Consider the following 24071-nt stretch of genomic DNA (forward strand, 5'->3'; position numbering starts at 1 on the left):
AACTACACCAATCATTTATACCTTTTATCGTAGCTATAAACAGTTGGCTTTAGGCATTCTGGAGTAATGAAAATGTGATGCAATCTTTCTTTACATCAAAACTTTAGTTCAAGAACAAACACATTAAAACATAAGGAATGTATGAACAAAACATTTTTTCTCCTGAAATACAATCCAGCCATTTTTAGGCATCTCAAAACAACAACTTATATAGTTTTTACTTTTAATCAAATATTAGAATCTGAAAAATCTTGCTTCCATAAAAACTCCTTGTTATAATTATTCCCAATATCACAGCTTCCAGAACAGGTATATACACATAATGTCCCCCAGTCTATACTATCTCCTAGACTGTCTACTTCTAAATAGGTCAGCAACTGTGGCATGATCTGTAAATAACCACAATAAACTGTCAAATACAAGTCATCAACAACAATCCAACAAAGGTGGCATAACATGTTATAAAAAGACAAAATAAATGTGGCATAACATGTTATAACAAGAGGCTCTCAAGAGCCTGAATCGCTCACCTGAATTTTTTTGGTTTAATCTCTCATCAATGATTATTTTGGCTTTTCAATTTATTTAAATGTTCTTTGAATCGTCCTATTTTCTTCAAAAGCAAAAAAAATCATTTTCTCCTATGTTCTATTTTAGCCATAGGAGCTATGTTTCTTGACATACAAGGAAATGAAATATAAAATTTATACTAGATACTCTGAAACTCTGAAACTCATTTAGCCTAAGTTTGGCTGAAATTGATACAGCAGTTTCATAAGAGAAGATTTTTTAAAGTAAGTCAACATGATGAACAAATTGTGAAAAAAGTCTTTAAAGGGCAATAACTCCTAAAGAGGTCAATTGACAATTTTGGTCAAATTGAATTATTTGTAGATCTTACTTTGCTGATCATATTTGCTGTTTACAGTTTATCTTTATCTATAATAATATTCAAGATAATGACCAAAAACTGCAAAATTTCCTTAAAATTACCAATTAAGTGGCAGCAACCCAACAATTGGATGTTTGATTCATCTGAAAATTTCAGGGCTGATAGATATTGACCTAATGAACATTTTTACTCCATGTCAGATTTGCTCTTAATGCTTTCGTTTTTGAGATATAAGCCAAAAACTGCATTTGACCCTTATGTTCTATTTTAAGTAACGGCGGCCATGTTTTTTGACGGATCAAAAATCAAAGCACACACTTTGTGCAGGATAATCTAAGGAACAACCATGCTAAGTTTTAACCAAATCCATTCAGTAGTTTCAGAGGAGAAGATTTTTTAAAGTTAGCAAATATGATGAACAAATTGTGAAAAATTGTCATTAAAGGACAATAACCCCTTAAGGGGTCAATTGACAATTTTGGTCATATTAACTTATTTGTAGATCTTACTTTGCTGATCTTTTTTGCTGTTTACAGTTTATCTTTATCTATAATAATATTCAAGATAATGACCAAAAACTGCAAAATTTCCTTAAAATTACCAATTAAGTGGCAGCAACCCAACAATTGGATGTTTGATTCATCTGAAAATTTCAGGGCTGATAGATATTGACCTAATGAACATTTTTACTCCATGTCAGATTTGCTCTTAATGCTTTCGTTTTTGAGATATAAGCCAAAAACTGCATTTGACCCCTATGTTCTATTTTAAGTAACGGGGGCCATGTTTTTTGACGGATCAAAAATCAAAGCACACACTTTGTGCAGGATAATCTAAGGAACAACCATGCTAAGTTTTAACCAAATCCATTCAGTAGTTTCAGAGGAGAAGATTTTTTAAAGTTAGCAAATATGATGAACAAATTGTGAAAAATTGTCATTAAAGGACAATAACCCCTTAAGGGGTCAATTGACAATTTTGGTCATATTAACTTATTTGTAGATCTTACTTTGCTGATCTTTTTTGCTGTTTACAGTTTATCTTTATCTATAATAATATTCAAGATAATGACCAAAAACTGCAAAATTTCCTTAAAATTACCAATTAAGTGGCAGCAACCCAACAATGGTTTGTTTGATTCATCTGAAAATTTCAGGGCTGATAGATCTTGACCTAATGAACATTTTTACCCCATGTCAGATTTGCTCTAAATGCTTTCGTTTTTGAGATATAAGCCAAAAACTGTGTTCTATTCTAAGTAACGGCGGCCATGTTTTTTGACGGATCAAAAATCGAAGCGCACATTTTGTGCAGGATACTCTAAGGAACAATCATGCTAAGTTTCATTCAAATCCATTCAGTAGTTTCAGAGGAGAAGATGTTTGAAAAATTGTTAACGACGACGACGACGTCGACGACGACGACGACGGACGCCAAGTGATGAGAAAAGCTCACATGGCCTTTTAGGCCAGGTGAGCTAAAAAGACAAAATAAATGTGGCATAACATGTTATAAAAAGACAAAATAAATGTGGCATAACATGTTATAAAAAGACAAAATAAATGTGGCATAACATGTTATAAAAAGACAAAATAAATGTGCATAACATGTTATAAAAAGACAAAACAAATGTGGCATAACATGTTGTAAAAAAACAAAACAAATGTGGCATAACATGTTATAAAAAGACAAAACAAATGTGGCATAACATGTTATAAAAAAAAACAAAACAAATGTGGCATAACATGTTATAAAAAAACAAAACAAATGTGGCATAACGTTATAAAAAGACAAAACAAATGTGGCATAACATGTTATAAAAAAACAAAACAAATGTGGCATAACATGTTATAAAAAGACAAAACAAATGTGGCATAACATAGTATAAAAAGACAAAACAAATTTGGCATAACATGTTATAACTAGAGGCTCTCAAGAGCCTGTGTCGCTCACCTTGGTCTATGTGCATATTAAACAATGGACCCAGATAAATTCATGACAAAATTGTGTTTTGATGATCATGATGTGTTTGGAGATCATACTTTACTGGACATTCTTCTTGCTACAATTATCTCTATCTATAATGAACTTGGCCCAGTAATTACAGTGGAAAATATATTCTAAAAATTTACAAAAATTTACGAAAATTGTTAAAAATTGAATATAAAGGGCAATAATTCCTTAATGGGTCAACTGACCATTTCGGTCATGTTTGACTTATTTGTAGATCTTACTTTGCTGAACATTAATGCTGTTTACAGTTTATCTCTATCTATAATAATATTCAAGATAATAGGCAAAAACTGCAAAATTTCCTTAAAAATACCAATTCAGGGGCAGCAACCCAATAAGGGATTATCCGATTTGTCTGAAAATTTCAGGGCAGATCAATCTTGACCTAATGGATTATTTTACCCCATGTCAGATTTGCTCTAAATGCTTTGGTTTTAGAGTTAAAAGCCAAAATCTACATTTTACCCCTATGTTCTATTTTTAGCCATGGCTGCCATCTTGGTTGGTTGGCAGGGTCACGCCACACATTTCTAAAACTACCTACCCCAATGATGATTGTGGCCAAGTTTGGATGAATTTGGCCCAGTAGTTTCAGAGGAGAAGATTTTTGTAAATGATTTCTAAGATTTACGAAGAATGGTTAAAAATTGACTATAAAGGGCAATAATTCCTTAATGGGTCAACTGACCATTTCGGTCATGTTTGACTTATTTGTAGATCTTACTTTGCTGAACATTAATGCTGTTTACAGTTTATCTCTATCTATAATAATATTCAAGATAATAGGCAAAAACTGCAAAATTTCCTTAAAAATACCAATTCAGGGGCAGCAACCCAATAAGGGATTATCCGATTTGTCTGAAAATTTCAGGGCAGATCAATCTTGACCTAATGGATTATTTTACCCCATGTCAGATTTGCTCTAAATGCTTTGGTTTTAGAGTTAAAAGCCAAAATCTACATTTTACCCCTATGTTCTATTTTTAGCCATGGCTGCCATCTTGGTTGGTTGGCAGGGTCACGCCACACATTTCTAAAACTACCTACCCCAATGATGATTGTGGCCAAGTTTGGATGAATTTGGCCCAGTAGTTTCAGAGGAGAAGATTTTTGTAAATGATAACTAAGATTTACGAAGAATGGTTAAAAATTGACTATAAAGGGCAATAACTCCTAAAGGGGTCAGCTGACCATTTCGGTCATGTTGACTTATTTGTAAATCTTACTTTGTTGAACATTATTGCTGTTTACAGTTTATCTCTATCTATAATAATATTCAAGATAATAACCAAAAACAGTAAAATTTCCTTAAAATTACCAATTTAGGGGCAGCAACCCAACAACAGGTTGTCAGATTCATCTGAAAATTTCAGGGCAGATAGATCTTGACCTGATAAACAATTTTATCCCCATGTCATATTTGCTCTAAATGATTTGGTTTCTGAATTATAAGCCAAAAACTGCTTTTTACCCCTATGTTCTATTTTTAGCCATGGCGGCCATCTTGGTTGGTTGGCGGGGTCACGCCACATATTTTTTAAACTAGATACCCCAATGATGATTGTGGCCAAGTTTGATTAAATTTGGCCGAACAGTTTCAGAGGAGAAGATTTTTGTAAAAGTTAACGATGACGGACGACGACGACAGATGACGATGACGCCGGACACCAAGTGATGGGAAAAGCCTACATGGCCCTTTGGGCCGGGTGAGCTAAAAAGACAAAACAAATGTGGCATAACATGTTATAACCAGATGCTCTGCAGGGCGCAGCTTTATACGACCGAAGAGGTTGAACCCTGAACGGTTGAGGCAAGTATGGACACAACATTCAAGCTTGATTCAGCTCTAAATTTGGATTGTGATTAAATAGTTGACACAGCATAGGTTTCTGACACAGAATGAATGTGGTCTAATGAACTTAAAATACTTTTTTTTCCTTTGAGCAATTCACTATGCTGTTGAATATTAATCCTCTCAAAAAAATGTTTGAAGAAATTTTCTTTTTATTTATGAAATCTGAAATGAGAAAAATTTAACCCCCCCCCCCCCCATTTTTTTTTCACATCCCCCTTTCCCTTTTTCCAAAACTGATCTCAATTCAAATTTCTAATGGAGTTTGCAACAATAACTACTCATTTAAATACATCATAAAATATTTAAATTTAACAAAAGGTGCTTGTTATCACTGAATGGTAAAGATTGTTTTAATTTATCAGTTGGTAGTAAAAGTGAATATACATTGTATATTGTATAAAACAATGATTTAAGTTGATTCAACTACTATTCTGGACAAAGAAAGATAACTCCAATCAATTGAAAATTTCTTGCTATTGCACAATATTGTGCAATTAGATATTTCTTGCTATTGCACAATACTGTGCAATTGAAAATATTTGCTATTGCACAATACTGTGCAATTGAAGATTTCTTGCTATTGTGCAATACTGTGCAATTGAAAATTTCTTGCTATTGCACAATACTGTGCAATTGAAGATTTCTTGCTATTGCTGAATACTGTGCAATTGAAAATTTCTTGCTATTGCACAATACTTAATATAATAATTTTGGATCCTGATTTGAACCAACTTGAAAACTGGGCCCATAATCAAAAATCTAAGTACATGCTTAGATTCAGGATATCAAAGAACCCCAAGGATTCAATTTTTGTCAAAATCAAACTAAAGTTAATTTTGGACCCTTTGGACTTTAATGTAGACCAATTTGAAAACGGGACTAAAAATTAAGAATCTACATACACAGTAAGATTTGGCATATCAAAAACCCCAATTATTCAATTTTTGATGAAATCAAACAAAGTTTAATTTGGACCCGATTTGGACCAACTTGAAAACTGGGCCAATAATCAAAAATCTTACATTTTTAGATTCAGCATATCAAAGAACCCCAAGGATTCAATTTTTGTCAAAATCAAACTAAAGTTAATTTTGGACCCTTTGGACCTTAATGTAGACCAATTTGAAAACGGAACCAAATATTAAGAATCTACATACACAGTTAGATTCGGCATATCAAAGAACCCCAATTATTCAATTTTTGATGAAATCAAACTAAGTTCAATTTTGGACCCTTTGGGCCCCTTATTCCTAAACTGTTGGGACCAAAACTCCCAAAATCAAACCCAACCTTCCTTTAGTGGTCATAAACCTTGTGTTTAAATTTCATAGATTTCTATTTACTTAAACTAAAGTTATGGTTCGAAAACCAAGAATAATGCTTACTTGGGCCCCTTTTTGGCCCCTAATTCCTAAACTGTTCAGACCTCAACTCCCAAAATCAATACCAACCTTCCTTTTGTGGTCATAAACCTTGTGTTTAAATTTCATTGATTTCTATTTACTTAAACTTAAGTTATTGTGCGAAAACCAAGAATAATGCTTATTTGGGCTCTTTTTTGGCCCCTAATTCCTAAACTGTTAGAATCAAAACTCCCAAAATCAATCCCAACCTTCCTTTTGTGGTCATAAACCTTGTGTCAAAATTTCATAGATTTCTATTTACTTAAACTTAAGTTATTGTGCGAAAACCAAGAAAATGCTTATTTGGGCCCTTTTTGGCCCCTAATTCCTAAAATGTTGGGAACAAAACTCCCAAAATCAATCCCAACCTTCCTTTTGTGGTCATAAACCTTGTGTTAAAATTTCATAGATTTCTATTTACTTTTACTAAAAGTATTCGGACGACAAAGACGACGATAACGACGACGCAGACGACGATGCCAACGTGATAGCAATATACGACGATAATTAAAATTTTTGTGGTCGTATAAAAAGACAAGAGTGCACACGCCGAAATGTCTCGCCTTCTATACAGTCATTGATATTATGTTGATAGTCCTAAGTATAAAGCTAAGCTTTATTACAACTGTCACAAAAACTTAACATTAACCAAGATAACTAAACAAAGACCAATGAACCTTGAAAATGAGATCAAGGTCAGATGAACCATGCCAGGCAGACAGCTAACAATGATTCTATACAACATATATAGTTGACCCATTACTTATATTTTAAGAAAAATAGACCAAACACAAAAACTTAACACTGTGCAATGAACCGTGAAAATAAGGTCACGGTCAAATAAAACCTGCGCGACTGACATAAAGATCATAAAATATTTCCATACACCAAATATAGTTGACCTATGGCATATAGTATAAAATTAAAAGACCAAAACTCAAAAACTTAACTTTGACCACTGAACCTAAAAATGAGGTCAAGGTCACATGACATCTGCCCGCTAGACATGTACACCTTACAATCATTCCATATAACAAATATAGTAGACCTATTGCATATAGTATGAGAAAAACAGACCAAAACACAAAAATTTAACTATAACCACTGAACCATGAAAATGAGGTCAAGGTCAGATGACACCTGCCAGCTGGACATGTACACCTTACAGTCCTTCCATACACCGAATATACTAGCCCTATTGCTTATAGTATCTGAGATATGGACTTGACCACCAAAACTTAACCTTGTTCACTGACCCATGAAATGAGGTTGATGAGAAAACTGTCTGACAGACATGAGGACCTTGCAAGGTACGCACATATCAAATATAGTTATCCTATTACTTATAATAAGAGAGAATTCAACATTACAAAAAATTTGAACTTTTTTTTCAAGAGGTCACTGAACCATGAAAATGAGGTCAAGGACATTGGACATGTGACTGACGGAAACTTCGTAACATGAAGCATCTATATACAAAGTATGAAGCATCCAGGTCTTCCACCTTCTAAAATATAAAACTTTTATTGCGAATCCTATCATAGTTTTCCACAGATTCACCTGCAAGTTACCTGTCCATTTAAACTTTTGTAAGTCCTATTGTCCCATCTAACAAATACAACAGCTATTGTTCTCTGTTTAGTTTATTCAATGGGACCTTTAAATTTCTTGCAAGAGAAATCTATCACTCACTGATTAATTTACCTGAACAAAAAATTGAACTGTCAATGATGGAAATACATGTACAAATAAATAATTATGAAACTGCATGTGATGTTGTATTTATTCAATCAATAACACATTTTCAATTTGTTTGATATAAACACTGATTTAAAAATTAAAAGTTGATTTCTGATCAAATGTCAACATTTTACCTATTAAAAGTTGCTTTTTTTAGTCTGTTCATAAGTAAAAACTTGAAATGATAATGTTTAAATAAAGGTCTTCATAAATGTATTCTTTGTAACTGAACAACTACAAAAAACATGCAAATTCTTTGAAACATAAATGCATGCAGTAGTTAAAAAAAAATCAGAAATAAACTTTTTATAATTAAATCAGTGCTTATATTGAACAGATTGAAAATATATTATTGATATTGAATAAATACTGTATCACATGCAGTTTATGTGAGTTTATACATGTATTTCAGTGAACAAAGCAGGTATTTTTTTGGTCAGGCAAATTAATCAATGAGTGATAGATTTCTCTTGGAAGAAATTTAAAGGTCCCATCAAATAAACTATACAGAGAACAATACCTGTTGTATTTGTTCAATGGGACAATAGAACTTACAAAAGTTTAAATGGACAGGTAACTTGCAGGTGAATCTATGGAAAACTATGATAGGGTTCGCAATAAGAAGTGAGCTTACGCTGCCGCCGCCGCCGTAGCCGGATCACTATCCCTATTTCAAGCTTTCTGCAACAAAAGTTGCAGGCTCGACAACAAAACAAATGTGGCATAACATGTTATAATAAAGGGCTGCGTTTTAGCGCATGACACGCCCGTTACTCTTTTAACTTGTCTTTTATGCTTTAAATGAATTTATATGATCAACTAGAACTATATATACAAATCAAAAGGGATGTTACATTAATATATTCACCAAAGTTTCATAAAATCCCCCTTTTTTAAGTATAAAAATTCATTACTTAAGAAAACGTAAAATCTAAAATTTATAAAAATGGAAAGGGAGCTTATGTCAATAGATATAAACAATTTATCAAAGTTGCATAAAATTTTGTGAAAGTTTTTTAAGCATAAAAATTCATAACACGGAAATGTAAAATCTGAATTTATAAAAATTGAAAGGGAGCTTACATCAATAGATATAAACAATTCACCATAGTTTCATGGACATTGGTGAAAGCCTTTTTGAGTTATTGTCCGAAGTGTTGAAAATCCCCCTTTTTTTTATGAATAAAGCCCCATAAATCCAAAACTTAAAATCTGAAATTTATAAAAATTGAAAGGGATCTTACATCAATAGATATAAACAATTCACCAAAGTTTCATGGACATTGGTGAAAGCCTTTTTGAGTTATTGTCCGAAGTGTTGAAAATCCCCCTTTTTTATGAATAAAGCCCCATAAATCTAAAACTTCAAATCTGAAATTTATAAAAATTGAAAGGGAGCTTACATCAATAGATATAAACAATTCACCAAAGTTTCATGGACATTGGTGAAAGCCTTTTTGAGTTATTGTCTGAAGTGTTGAAAATCCCCCCTTTTTTATGAATAAAGCCCCATAAATCCAAAACTTAAAATCTGAAATTAAAAAAAAACGAAAGGGAGCTTACGTCAATAGATATAAACAATTCACTTAAGTTTCATGGAAATTGGTGAAAGTGTTTTTGAGTTATTGTCCGAAGTGTGGACGACGGACGGACAACGGTATACCATAATACGTCCCGTCTTAAAGACGACGGGCGTATAAAAAGACAAAACAAATGTGGCATGTTTTAAAAAGACAAAACAAATGTTATGTCTGTTTAAATAAAATACCATGCTGTGATCAAGGAGCTTGAATTACCACATGACTAGACAATCACATGGTTCAGCATTAGTTAAAAAAATATCATATAAAAAACATTGAATGCAAACGATATGGACCTACAAAGTCTAATATTATAGGACTAGGCAATTATCAGGATTATCAATAAATAGAACAAAAGCATTGATTTTCAATAAATAGAACAAAAGTATTGATTATCAATAAATAGAATTTTTTTTTATTTAAAATTAATTTTCCACAGATAACAAATTTAGGTCCTTTTATACCCACTGCAAAAAATTACTGATATATATGTTTTAAAAATTATTAAGCTGAAAGTTGCTTATGAATACAGCAGGGTTCCCACTTTGTATAGCTTTGTATTTTATGTTTGCATCAAATGAAAACTATTTGAAGTAGTAACTTAGTACAGAATATGTAAGAGAATTGTATTCTTTTTCTGTGTTATAAACTGCATGTTTTCAAAAGTTCTGTCTTTAATTTTATGAAGGATGTATATCCATGTTAGGAAAAAAAATATATATCTGAAAAATTACCTGAAACTCAAATTTTCTTGGTAAACCACATGAACAATTAGGGATATCACCATCTTCTGGGATATGGCATTCAGACACCCACAAAGGCTTTCCATTTCTCTGGTACCTCAAGACCTGAAGAATAATGTTTTATATATTAAACATTTTTAAACTGAACAATTTTGACAAACATAAAAAAAAAACCAAGAATGTGTCCCAAGTACATAGATGTCCCACTCGCACTATCATTTTCTATGTTCAGTGGACCGTGAAATTGGGGTAAAAACTCTAATTTGGCATTAAAATTAGAAAAATTATATCATAGGGAACATGTGTACTAAGTTTCAAATTGATTGGACTTCAACTTCATCAAAAACTACCTTGATCAAAAACTTTAACCTGAAACGGGACAAATGGACGGACCAACGAACGGACGCACAGACCAGAAAACATAATGCCCCTCTACTATCATAGGTGGGGCATAAGAATCTTGTTTTAGCAGCAAAACAATTAAAACTTTTACAAAGATTGACAAATTTATTACATTGTCAGACACAAATTAATGAAACAGCTAAGGTGGTCTTCAAGGGGAGTAAGCGTCACAAAATGTAATTTTCATGAGAGTTATAACTATAAATATAATATTATTATATGATATCAACAATACAAGTAGACAGATCTCTTTGTTTTTAGTTCCATGGTAAATAATCTGCTTTTAATAAAACATGCAATTAAAATTGAGAATGACAATGGGGAATTGTTTTAAAAAAGACAACCTGACCAAAGATTGTATGAAAACTAGTACAAAAAAAGTGCTGCAAACCAACTATTTTTTGTGACTAAGTCACTAGTAGAAAAATAACACTACCGGGGTAATATAATTTATTTGAAAATGTATAATTATGATTTTTTTAATATCATGATTATATGAATACAACAAAACTTAAAAAATCATTTCAAAAAATATTTTTGAAGTAGCTAGAAAAGATATGTAACAAAGAGGCTGCTGGCTTCCTTGTAACATGGTCATAATTTTATACGTAAAATCATTAGAAAAACGTTGAGGTCAGCTAGAGATGCTGAAGACGTAAACTTAGCTCTGGCACTGAACTAATACCAAACTCACAGTAAGATTTTCTAATTTAATTCCAAACCAAAATCACATACAATGGTAAATGTCTATACAATATGACTCCTACTGTAATAATACAATTCTATTGATGTTACTATCCTACTCTCTTCTTACTTATTGAATAACAACATATATACTATTTCATCATGACAAGTTTTGAATAAACGAATTCACTCTAATAAGTACAAATTCATAATTACAATTATGTCAACTAATAATACTGATGCTAATGAGAATGTCCAATTAATTACATAACATATAATTAACTCAACTTGAACTTGTCACGTGATGATTTCTCTAAATTTATGACACCACAAATAATTACATGTAGTCCAAATCTATACAAAATGCTGAAGGTCAAAATAACTCAAAATGCCTCTATGACAGATAACTTGAAACTGAGATTCCATTAAAATAAATAAGTTCTCAGTATGACTGATTGTTTTTAAGCGTATTTAGAAGATACATTTGTAACTTATAATTTATGTGTTTATTTACGGTGCCAATTATTTACATTAATGTACGTATGCGGATTTCTTATAAATTTATTCATAATGTCTTATATAAGAGTGCATTAACAATTTGCTATCATGGATGATGCAAAATACTCACTTGCTCTTGTTCATCTTGGATTCTTTCTTTAAATTTCATGAAAACTTGATCTTGACTGTTTTCAGATATTGCCATCTTTTCTAAATCTTTTGCAGCACTATCAGGTAAAACTGATCCAGCTGCCTTAGACTTCATAAATTCTTCATATTCCTCAAGCTTGTCTTCTTCACTTTTCTCCATTTCAGTTTCTTTAGGTAATATCTCAGGTTCAGTTATGAGTTCATATTCAGGAAAATTGCAGTCAGGATACACTTTAGTTCTACTCACAGTGTCTGCAATAAACAATATAGATTAAACAATATAAATAAGCACTTACACTCAATGTGGTTTTTACATAGCAAATAATTTTGATTGAATGAAAAATATGAAATTATATATACCATGTATACATTTTCATACACATACTTGTTTTAAGTAACAAAAATGCACCTAACTCTAAAGTTGCCATAACCAGAGACCATCTCAGATGTTCAATGGTTACATGTATCATAAATTTTTTTATTGGTTTGTTTGAAAAGACTCATATGATAAAATAACACATTAAAAGCAATTGTTATTTACACAAATGAACCAATTTAAGACCTCCAGACTCCACCAGACTTACATTTACTTACAATTACAATTTAAACTATGAATATAATTTTTAAAATCAAAATATATTTTCCATTTTATATAAATGTGTTTGTAGAGGAGACTACATGTAATACATGATATAATAATAACTATATAAGTCCTTGTTTGTTATCTAAAAAGAAACCTTCAATTGTCCATCCCTTTATTATAACCAACATGACCAAGCATCTTAAAAACCACTAGAACACACCTGTGATATCAATGGTTTGTGACTGAATTAAAGTATATAACTATGTGTAAGCCTTATTATAGTATTGGTATTGTCATCTGATAAAGTCATGCCAATTATAAGATGCAATGTTTTCTCTGCTTTCAAAATCTTTCTGTTTGAACCCGTCGACCTGGAACTTATCAATTATTGGTAATATTATTTTTTTATAAAAACAAAAGGGCCTGGAATGGATTATTTTTTAATCAACAGCATTGTCCTATTTTCGTTATAAATAAAGTTGAATTCTTTGATTCGCCGTTTTACGTCATGTCGGCTAACAAATTGAAAACTTTACCTACATGTATGCGCCTTAATAAGTCCAGATTTTTTATATTCGTATTCTCATCTCAGAAAGTCATACTAATTAAAATACTACAATAGGGAACAATGTGACAATGATTGACTTTAGTAGTGACAACTCTGTGCTTATGACTGGTGTATATAGCAAAATCCTAAATATGGTAGTGCGCCCATCAGATGCGGAACGTACAGATAATGTAATAGGTAACAGGTGAATATATACTATTGGTATCGGTATCGGATTCGACCCGGAACTTGTTAATTATTGGCAATATTAATTATGTGGACAACAAAAGGGTCTGGAGTTGTGTAATTTTTAATCAACACCATTGTCCTATATTAGCTATATATAAAGTTGAATTCTTTGATTTGTCGTTTTTACCCCATGACGGCTGACAAATTGGACCTCATTATTTTAGGTTTATAGATGGCTTGACAGAAACTGGCAGTACCGATGAATCAACTGTGGTTAAACTGTTAGTTGGGCAGTTCAATGAATGGCCAACACATCTTGCATCAAGCTAAATACAACCTACATTTGTTACAGTACCCAAACTGCCCTGAGTACTGAATTTGTACTCTTTTTGCATAAAAAGTGATGGTTACTGTAGCCATTAAATTAAACTAGTCTAAATAATTTGAGCAAAAGACAAGAATGTGTCCCCAGTACAAGGATGCCCCACTAGCACTATTATTTTTTATGTTAGTGGACTGTGAAATTGGGGTAAAGACTCGAATTTGGCATTAAAATTAGAAAGATCATATGATAGGGAACATGTGTACTAAGTCATTGTAAGTTTCAAGTTGATTGACAACAACTTCATCAAAAACTACCTTGACCTAAAACTTTAACCAGTCAGGGGACTTATTGAAATAAGTGATTTTTAATAAATCACTTATTTAAGTAGCAAATTCAAAGTTTTGTCACACAAACTGTGATTTTGTAGTTTTACCAAAATTTAAAACACATATGTTTTTAAAAATAATATCTTTTCATTAGTAAAATTGAAATAAAATAACTTTTTGCTTCTTTTTGAAGCAGCACAGTTTATGCTTTTGATGCAATCATAATCATTTAGCTGCAAAATTCATTTTAGTTGAAAAATTGCTATGTCATAAAAATGGCTTTACATAATGAACTGATACTCTCTAAACAGATCTTAACAGATTTTTCCCACATGTCCCAGTAGTGGAAGTATTTTTCCTGTAAAATTCAAGGTTTCATCTTAAAGATTATGTAATAAAATTATACTGTTTGCAATCAACACTGTTCTTCTTCTTCTTCCAAGTAAGGAATCGTATTCATGCTGAATGTTTTTGGTCCCGCGATAACTTAGCGCATTGCCAGGCAAGGCAGCAAGTCCTCTCAAAGTTATATACATTTAAAACATTCGCCAATTTACAATTAAAATTATGTACACTCTATGCTGTTTACTTCCTTCCAGAGCCTGCTTTCAGAGCAGCTCTGAAACCCTCTATCGAGTCGGGTGATGTTGTTTTAACTGGTAGTTGATTCCAATCCCAGACTGATGGTCTTTGGGAAGAATGACTGTCCATATATAGGTTTCAGATTTTGTTCTTTCTTGGTAAAAGCGGAATATACCTCTGGTCCGGCTGTCATTGGGTATTAGATATTGTTGTCTATCTATATCAATAAGCCCATGCTGGATTTTAAATAGCATACATAGTCTGTTGGTTTTTCAACGTTCTTCCAGGCTTTCCCACTGTAATTGTTTAACCATGTGTGTTACACAGCCAGGTGTTCGGTCTGAGTAGTAATAATGAACGAATCTTGCTGCTCTTTTTTGAACTTGTTCCAATGATTTAATCTTTTTTTGGCTCGATGGATCCCAAACTGTGCAGGCATATTCCACTGAAGGTCTTACCATGGCTGTATATGCTGCTGCTTTTACTGGTTTTGTGCAGTCTTTTAGATTTCTTCGGAAAAATCCCAATGTTTTATTTCCTTTGCCTACAATATTGTCAATGTGTCTATCCCGAGATAGGTTGTTGCTGATTGTTACGCCTAAGTATTTGCTTGCATCAACATTGTCTAGTGTATGTCCATGTTCATGGGTGTTGAAATTAGTACTGGTTATTAAAATAATAATAGTACTAAAAGAAGTTATTTTTTGGAAGGAAATTGAGGTACATGTATGATACTTAAACAAGTGATTTTTATGTTTTATCCTAGATTTAGTACAAGGTCATCACCTGACATGTTGGTTCTGATAATTTTAGAAACATAACTAGTCCCTGGATCATTTCTATTCTATATTCAAAGCTACAATAAAATTAAACCACTTAGTCTAGTGATTAATTTGGACTACTTAAAGTAGGTGAGTATTAAAGAATGACAACTCCTACTTCCAACCTTAATGGACATAATGTTACTTGAATCAGTGATTTAGAAAAACACTCATTTAAGTAAGTCCCCTGAACGTTAACCTCAAGCTGGACAGACAGACGAACGGAAGGACACCAGAATGAACAAATGAACAGACACACAGACCAGAAAATGTAATGCCCCTCTACTGTCTTAGGTGGGGCATCAAAGTAAAATGTCCTTTCAAGACATCATAATTATTTGGACTATAGACATACCCGTGGCTGTCGTTGGTAAATTACTTTTGCACACTGCCTTATGTGCTGTTTTCCAGTCAGCTTCTTGGTGTTCTTTACTGCAGTATGTTGCACTCTGGCATCTTGCACATCGTTTCGACCCCCTTAGTCCACACACAACACACAAATCTTGGAACAATTTTGCTGAGGGTCCATCAGTCTCTTCCTTTGGTGGTTCTGGACTGTAAAATTCATTGTCAAGAGGCAATTGGGATCTTAGAACACAAAAATTGTCATTTTTATTCTTACTACAGCATACCACATTTCTACAAACAAAAACGAACAACGCCCTATGAAAAGCTTTCGGACTTTCTTCAAACGGACTGTACACTTGCATCAAAAATGATAGTATCTTTCCACATTTTGAACATTCCAGATCTTTGTTTGAGGGTAACGGTGAAAGAGAAAGCCATGCTGGTTTTCCGCCTACTTTACTTGGGAAATGAAAGCTACATAGAAAATGAGAGTCTGTTTTTTCTACAAAACCCAATTCCACGTTGTTGTTGTCCACCATATTGTTTCCGTTTCACTCTTAGTTAATTCAACGTTTTTTTATGTGGTCAATAAATTAATGACAGTGATTTAAAATACTCGACACTAATTCCATATTTGAAATATCCAAATACCGCAAAGAAATTAAAATATGCCAGGACACGGACACAGTCATGGTGAGGGGGGCTGTGAACATGATCACGACCATACCCCTGAATCAGATCTGGCTTCATCTTACAGCCTTTACTTAAAAATAGACACAGAAAAAGTGACGTGTTTAAATGAAGCAACTGAAGAATCAGGGAAGCATGTATTTAAACCGTGGGATAAAAGGATGGATAAAGAAAAGGTAAACATGAAATGCTAGATTTGCAACATGATTAATTTAGGTTGAGGCAGCTGTTTCATGATCATCTACCGAAACATTATTGGTGCTTTTTTGTTTTTACACGGGACTCATGACTTATCGCTTGTTAAATATCCAAGTTTTCGGGACATTGTCATTGTTAATCAAATTTATAAGTTCCGAGATAGGATAGTTAGTTGTCACAGTGACAAGAAGCGATAATATGTGTTATAGGTAGCAGTTAACTCATAGAAATTTAGATGAAATCTTCATAAACAAAAAAACAGAAGCTAAAGGTAGACAACATTGCCAAAATTCAGAACTTTAACTGTTTATTATTTAGTACACATACACTGATACATTTTTAGATAGGTTCAACAGCAGTTTCAATTATTCTTAACTTTAAACAACTTATTTTCATTTTTAATAACTTAATTATATTTTTTTATTTTAGTTTGTTGAGAGTGATGCTGATGAAGAACTGTTGTTTAATATTCCGTAAGTATTATAAAAGTACTTAGTTCCCTTGCCACAGAAGCAAGAGGTATATATATCTTTAGGGTATACCGGTAAATGAATATATATAAAAAAAGAAGATGTGGTATGATTACCGATAAGACAACTTTCCATTAAATAACGGCATTTGGTTTCAATATAGAAGATTTACTTGGAGATTATGACAAAATCGAACAGTAACTTGTATCTTTTGCAGGATTTGAATTTGTAATACTCAGTCTAAGACATGTAGTTTTGGAGCACATTTTACAGTGTAAGGTTCATCAGTTTGGAATGAGATGTACCAATCGGTATTAGAATTATCAGAACCCTTCGATATCTTTGAAAATATGCCTATGCGATGTGGTCGACAGACTACCGAGGCCAATCATCCTGCAAACATGCCAAAACAGTATTGGAAAGTCTCATTATTGCTTGGGTTCATAGACCATATGATAAGGGAACTGAGAGTGAAGTCGCGTCTAGTATTATCAGAAAATCGCTTCTTTGCCCTGTATCTGCTTCATCGCGTTGTAGGAAATAAAACAAATCAACAAATCTTAACATTGTCTGAGACATACGAAACTAACCTGACATGTAATTTTGACGAATCAATTGGGAGGTCGCTCGATGCCGAACACGTACACTGGTTTATAACATCTCACGAGTGCTGCTATGGAGATCTATTAGTGTACTATGTATGTTGAAAACAAATGTACGATCAACAATGAACAACAACAGTTACTAGCATTACTGCATATTCATAGGGATGTCAGTGTGAATATTGACCAAGTAATATAGAAATTTGATTCTGCCTAGACCCAAAGAGCAAATTTTAGACAATTTTGAGTAAATTCTGTATCACAAATATGTGTTGTATATGTATTACTCAATTCAGAAGATTTATCAATAGTTATACATTCATAAATTTTTTATAAGTCCTATCTACATCATTTTGTACATATAGCTCCTGTTTTAACTGTCCTATGACAGAAAACGGAAAAGAAACATTTTTCTGCATAAAAGGGTCCCCAAATTTTTTAGCCTCTCCCTGCTCGGCGGTAGTTGCTTGCACATCGTTTCATTCTAGCTACGCCCCTGAAAACTAACGGCCTAATTTATGTTTATGTGATGTTTTAGTATGTAGAAAGAGGTAACCCAAACAATGTTTAACAGGTTAAAAAAGAAACAACTGGGGAATATGAATTATGTAAATATTATGATTCTAAGGGCCATTGTTAGTGTAATCAATACTCATCAACAACAGAAATGCACCACTTCCATTAAGTTCTTTGGAATAATAATTTCTATTGCTTATAACTTTTTAAAGGAAGACAAAATTTGAGACAATATTTCTAGAATCATAGACATGAATCTCTGTAAAAAAGAAGATTTTCTTAAATCTGTTTTTTGAGTTCTTATACCAACAAAGTGACATTTTCATCCCCCAACAAAAACAATTTTCTCAATTAGTGAAAACTGTTGTTGCATGTTCAAATTATTATTTTTTTCTTTTTCTTTAGAAAATAACCTTGTCCTTGAAGTAGTTCAGATGGGTATTTTTTTTTCAAGTGAACTATTGAAAGTTGACTAATCTTTGTTAAGTGTATGCATTAGTGCAAATTCCTTCATAAATGAACTAATTTTAACTAATGGTTATTTTAGTTATACTAATCATTAGTCTTAGACTTTTTTCAGAACAATTTTCATTTGTTTGTATCATTCTTCATCGTGATTAGTCAAGTTTTTTACCAGACTTGTTTGTACCACAGGTTTAGATTTGGCTTTTAAAAAATGATCAGTTTGCCCTCCAACAGGGTAGAAAAGGGAAATAACTCCAACTTAAATAATATCAATGGAAACGATTATTACAAAAGTGAGTAAATGAAATTTGATAAATCAACATGATCATTAATTAATAACATGTTGGTAACTTTGGTTTTTTTTTATAATATTTTCATTATATTGCTGAGGAAACAGAACTACTGCTTATAATTTACAATTCTTTATAGGGTGAAAAAAACAAATTATCATATCATATGCTATAGTTTTTTGATATCACTAATTGCTTAAATTTATTTATAAGATTTGATATTTGTTTTTTAGATTTACTGGCAATGTGAAATTAAAGGGAATAATTTTGATTGGAGGAGAAGATGACACACACCCTAACAAAATGAGACTGTGAGTTGATAATTCTCATGTATATGTAATATTTAATGATTTGATAATCACATGATAATTATTCTGTAAATGATGTATTTGATGAAGAAGTTCAGAAATTGTATCTATTGCTAATTAAGAAAAGTGTCTAATTTTCTTTTTATAAGGTCTTTATAAAGTACGTTAATAGACATCATACAACATCAACCAAGCAAAGATACTTTTGAACATCACTATATGGTATGCAACAAGGGTCAAGCCTTCTCACAAACTAACAGACAACAATAGTTATGGTTCTTTGTGAATGAATTCAGAAGAGACAATCATTGATAAAAAAAAAATCACAAGTTTTGCAAATGTACAATAAACAAAAGAGAGATATCTCATCAGCAAAGGCTGTTGACAGATTTATTTACATCTAAACATAATGAAGCAGGATTAAATCAGATTGGACCTTTACCTTTATGATTCTTGACTTCCCTTTTGGTTAGATCATGGACAGAACTGGAATTCTCAAAATCTTCTATTGTAGTCCTTGAAGAAAATCTGCTGGTCTTGAATATTTTTTTATACGACCGCAAACATTTTAATTTTTCGTCGTATATTGCTATCACGTTGGCGTCGTCGTCGTCGTCCGAATACTTTTAGTTTTCGCACTCTAACTTTAGTAAAAGTGAATAGAAATCAATGAAATTTTGACACAAGGTTTATGACCACAAAAGGAAGGTTGGGATTGATTTTGGGAGTTTTGGTCCCAACATTTTAGGAATTAGGGGCCAAAAAGGGCCCAAATAAGCATTTTCTTGGTTTTCGCACTATAACTTTAGTTTAAGTGAATAGAAATCTATGAAATTTTGACACAAGGGTTATGACCACAAAAGGAAGGTTGGGATTGATTTTGGGAGTTTTGGTTCCAACAGTTTAGGAATAAGGGGCCAAAAAAGGGCCCAAATAAGCATTATTCTTGGTTTTCGCACAATAACTTTAGTATAAGTAAATAGAAATCAGTGAAATTTAAACACAAGGTTTATGACCACAAAAGGAAGGTTGGGATAGATTTTGGGAGTTGAGGTCCCAACAGTTTAGGAATTAGGGGCCAAAAAGGGGCCCAAATAAGCTTTATTCTTGGTTTTCGCACCATAACTTAAGTATAAGTAAATAGAAATCTATGAAATTCAAACACAAGGTTAAGGAAGGTTGGGTTTGATTTTGAGAGTTTTGGTCCCAACAGTTTAGGAATAAGGGGCCCAAAGGGTCCAAAATTGAACTTTGGTTGATTTCATCAAAAATTGAATAATTGGGGTTCTTTGATATGCTAAATCTAACTGTATATGTAGATTCTTAATTTTTGGTCCCGTTTTCAAATTGGTCTACATTAAGGTCCAAAGGGTCCAAAATTAAACTTAGTTTGATTTTAACAAAAATTGAATCCTTGGGGTTCTTTAATATGTTGAATCTAAAAATGTACTTAGATTTTTGATTATTGGCCCAGTTTTCCAGTTGGTCCAAATCGGGGTCCAAAATTAAACTTTGTTTGATTTCATCAAAAATTGAATAATTGGGATTCTTTGATATGCCAAATCTAACTGTGTATGTAGATTCATAATTTTTGGTCCCGTTTTCAAATTGGTCTACATTAAAGACCAAAGGGTCCAAAATTAAACTAAATTTGATTTTAACAAAAATTGAATTCTTGGGCTTTTTTGATATGCTGAATCTAAACATGTACTTAGATTTTTGTTTATGGGCCCAGTTTTCAAGTTGGTTCAAATCAGGATCCAAAATTATTATATTAAGTATTGTGCAAAAGCAAGAAATTTTCAATTGCACAGTATTCAGCAATAGCAAGAAATCTTCAATTGCACAGTATTGTTCAATAGCAAGAAATTTTCAATTGCTCAGTATTACGCAATAGCAAGAAATCTTCAATTGCACAGTATTGTGCAATAGCAAATATTTCAATTGCACAATATTGCACAATAGCCAGAAATATCTAATTGCACAATATTGTGCAATAGCAAGAAATTTTCAATTGATTGGAGTTATCTTTCTTTGTTCAAAATAGTAGTTGAGTCAACTTAAATCATTGTTTTATACAATATACAATGTATATTCACTTTTACTACCAACTGATAAATTAAAACAATCTTTACCATTCAGTGATAACAAGCACCTTTTGTTACATTTTAATATTTTATGATGTATTTAAATGAGTAGTTATTGTTGCAAACTCCATTAGAAATTTGAATTGAGATCAGTTTTGGAAAAATGGAAAGGGGGATGTGAAAAAAAATGGGGGGGGGTTAAATTTTTCTCATTTCAGATTTCATAAATAAAAAGAAAATTTCTTCAAACATTTTTTTGAGAGGATTAATATTCAACAGCATAGTGAATTGCTCAAAGGCAAAAAAAATTTTAAGTTCATTAGACCACATTCATTCTGTGTCAGAAACCTATGCTGTGTCAACTATTTAATCACAATCCAAATTTAGAGCTGTATCCAGCTTGAATGTTGTGTCCATACTTGCCCCAACCGTTCAGGGTTCAACCTCTGCGGTCGTATAAAGCTGTGCCCTGCGGAGCATCTGGTCTATTCTAAAATACCAAAATCATGTCTGTCCTTTGCATAATTTTGGTTTGGAAAACCTTTAGACTACCACTTTTCACAAACTCTGCAGAACATACAATCAATTATGATAACCTATTCCCATTTCTTACCATTTTGTTTCTCCATCATTGGTTTGAAACTTAGAATAATAATGTTACATTATTAATATTTTAGATTTAAAAATCGTGCTAATATGACATTTGATGATATAAGTGCTGATGCAGACCAGGAATTTGAAATTCATCCAGATACACAAGGAGTAGTGGAATATAATCCCAAGTATGAACATTAAGTTTTTAATGTAGTATTGAAAAAAGATTTTTCTTGGACTCTATAATTGATTTTAAGCAAGTCTAGTACAAAGAACTCTAATTGACTTCAATTAACATCTGTTTTAGTTGTCAACATACATTATCAAAAATTAAAACCTTTTCCAAAATTTTCTTTTAAGAAATTACTCCAACAGTTTGAAGTACTTTTGCCATAACTTACAAAATAGTTTATGAATGAAAAACCTGACCAACCATCCTGATTCTCCTTTCTCTATACTTACCACGATTTGAAGGTTTAAAAAAGAACCAATGTACAGCCTATAAAAAGCAAATACATTGTTTTATTGGTTTAATTATGTATATGTTGACTCACTTATCAGTACTAAACTAATGATAAAGCTGGCAGTTATTATAAATGTATATTTTCTGTAAACTAAGCACAAAATAATCTGTGAAATTAAGTTTACAGTATATGAATAAATGCAAAGCTTGGTAAAAGTTACAGACACTGTTGGTAAGGTTTTCAATGTTACACAGGTATTCATGCCTTATGCTGAGCTCTAAGTCGACCAAAAATTGACAGATTGTGAAAGAATTCAATGAGGACCACCACATATCTGATATCTACACCATTTCCTTAATTGACAAAAATACTTATGATTTGTTGTGTTTTTTACTCACAAAGTGTCTAAGAAGAGAGCATTGAATTGCAATTTGTGTGGGTTTCATTATGATATTGATGATATTATCAAGGACTTAAACAAAGATTTTGTTTTTAATTAGACAAAGCAAAATGTTAGATAACATGCTATTAATGCTGGTGGCAATCATAACAAATCTCTTTGTCTATATCTATATATATATATATATATATTCTTTTGATATTTTAGGGTCGTTAGATTCAGTTCTGTCCATCACCTGACGATTCATTTTCCAAGCAACTTTGGTGCAGATAATACAAAAGTATACTATATAGGATTGAAAGGAGATTTTACAGAGGTATTATTTCTGTTAAAAATGATAAAAACTTTTATACTAGTTCGTTAAAAGGAGATTTAACCATCCCATTTATTGTTGATATCACGGATCAGGATGATTTAGTCCTTTTTTACCCATACATTGAAGGATATTTTACAAAGGTATTAATATTTGTTAAAATTTGAAAGTGAAAATTATAAAGAATATTTTTTGCATTTCGATTTTTTTTAGGTCATGGTGGTAACATCTATTTCCCCCATGTATACTTTAACTCATCTTAACTTGAACACAATCTTATTTACCAAAATATTGTTTGATTGTGTTTGAATAGTGCTGTTCAAAGATTAAGATAAGGTGGTAGTAATAAATTTTATAAATCTATGTGAGTAACTGGTATGCTAATCAAATAATTTATCCTGTTTAACCTGTGTACATATTTTATTAAGACTTAAGAATGAACAGTAATTTGTGTTATTACTTCTTGACTTTTTAGAAAAGCAGTTTGTTCAATATCTATATGTCTTTAAAAAAGATCTCTCTCAAAAAAGTGCATTGAAGACACTTGATGACAAGGGAAGCAACTCATTTTATTTATTCATTTTAGGCACACAGACATGAAGTGACAATTTGCACATATGAAGCCAGAGCAATGCCACAGGACCACAAGGCTAATGCATTTGATGGTGTGAATCATCAAATCTCATAATTAACTATTGATACTTATTATTTTGATTATTATTTTATAAATTATTATTGCTGCAATATGTTTTCTGAAATAAATATTCTTTTGACACTTATAATATATCAATTCAATTTTTCTTTTAAGAAAACAAATTCAATTCTAATGAGAAAAATCTTCAGTGAGAAGATACGTTTGGATACTTGTTACCATTTCACCTTATCAGTAGTCTTGAATATACAAAATGAAGGACATGTTTTGTATGAACGAAGGGGTATTGTTCCAACTTCCAATACCATCTTCTATATGTTTTCTCTCGTTAAAGGTATATT

General features: G+C 32.0%; 2 protein-coding genes across 2 annotated transcripts; one reads left to right on the forward strand and one right to left on the reverse strand.

Annotated features, from left to right (window-relative positions):
- Window positions 1–206: 206 nt before the first annotated feature.
- LOC143050396 (programmed cell death protein 2-like) lies at window positions 207–16273 on the reverse strand. The gene is made up of 4 exons (XM_076223819.1): window positions 15689–16273; window positions 11941–12212; window positions 10218–10331; window positions 207–389 (listed from the first exon to the last, which is right to left on the reverse strand). The coding sequence occupies exons 1-4, from the start codon at window positions 16218–16220 to the stop codon at window positions 228–230; spliced, it is 1080 nt and encodes a 359-aa protein (XP_076079934.1). The 5' UTR covers window positions 16221–16273; the 3' UTR covers window positions 207–227.
- A 47-nt stretch (window positions 16274–16320) lies between these two features.
- On the forward strand, window positions 16321–23860 carry LOC143050412 (PITH domain-containing protein GA19395-like). Its single transcript, XM_076223820.1, has 6 exons — window positions 16321–16547; window positions 16999–17042; window positions 19146–19223; window positions 21985–22089; window positions 22973–23081; window positions 23665–23860. Exons 1-6 carry the CDS (start codon window positions 16350–16352, stop codon window positions 23764–23766), a joined length of 636 nt encoding a protein of 211 aa, XP_076079935.1. The 5' UTR covers window positions 16321–16349; the 3' UTR covers window positions 23767–23860.
- Window positions 23861–24071: the final 211 nt, after the last annotated feature.

This window comes from Mytilus galloprovincialis, chromosome 1, assembly GCF_965363235.1.
Source record: "Mytilus galloprovincialis chromosome 1, xbMytGall1.hap1.1, whole genome shotgun sequence".
In the NCBI taxonomy this organism is placed as follows: domain Eukaryota; kingdom Metazoa; phylum Mollusca; class Bivalvia; order Mytilida; family Mytilidae; genus Mytilus; species Mytilus galloprovincialis.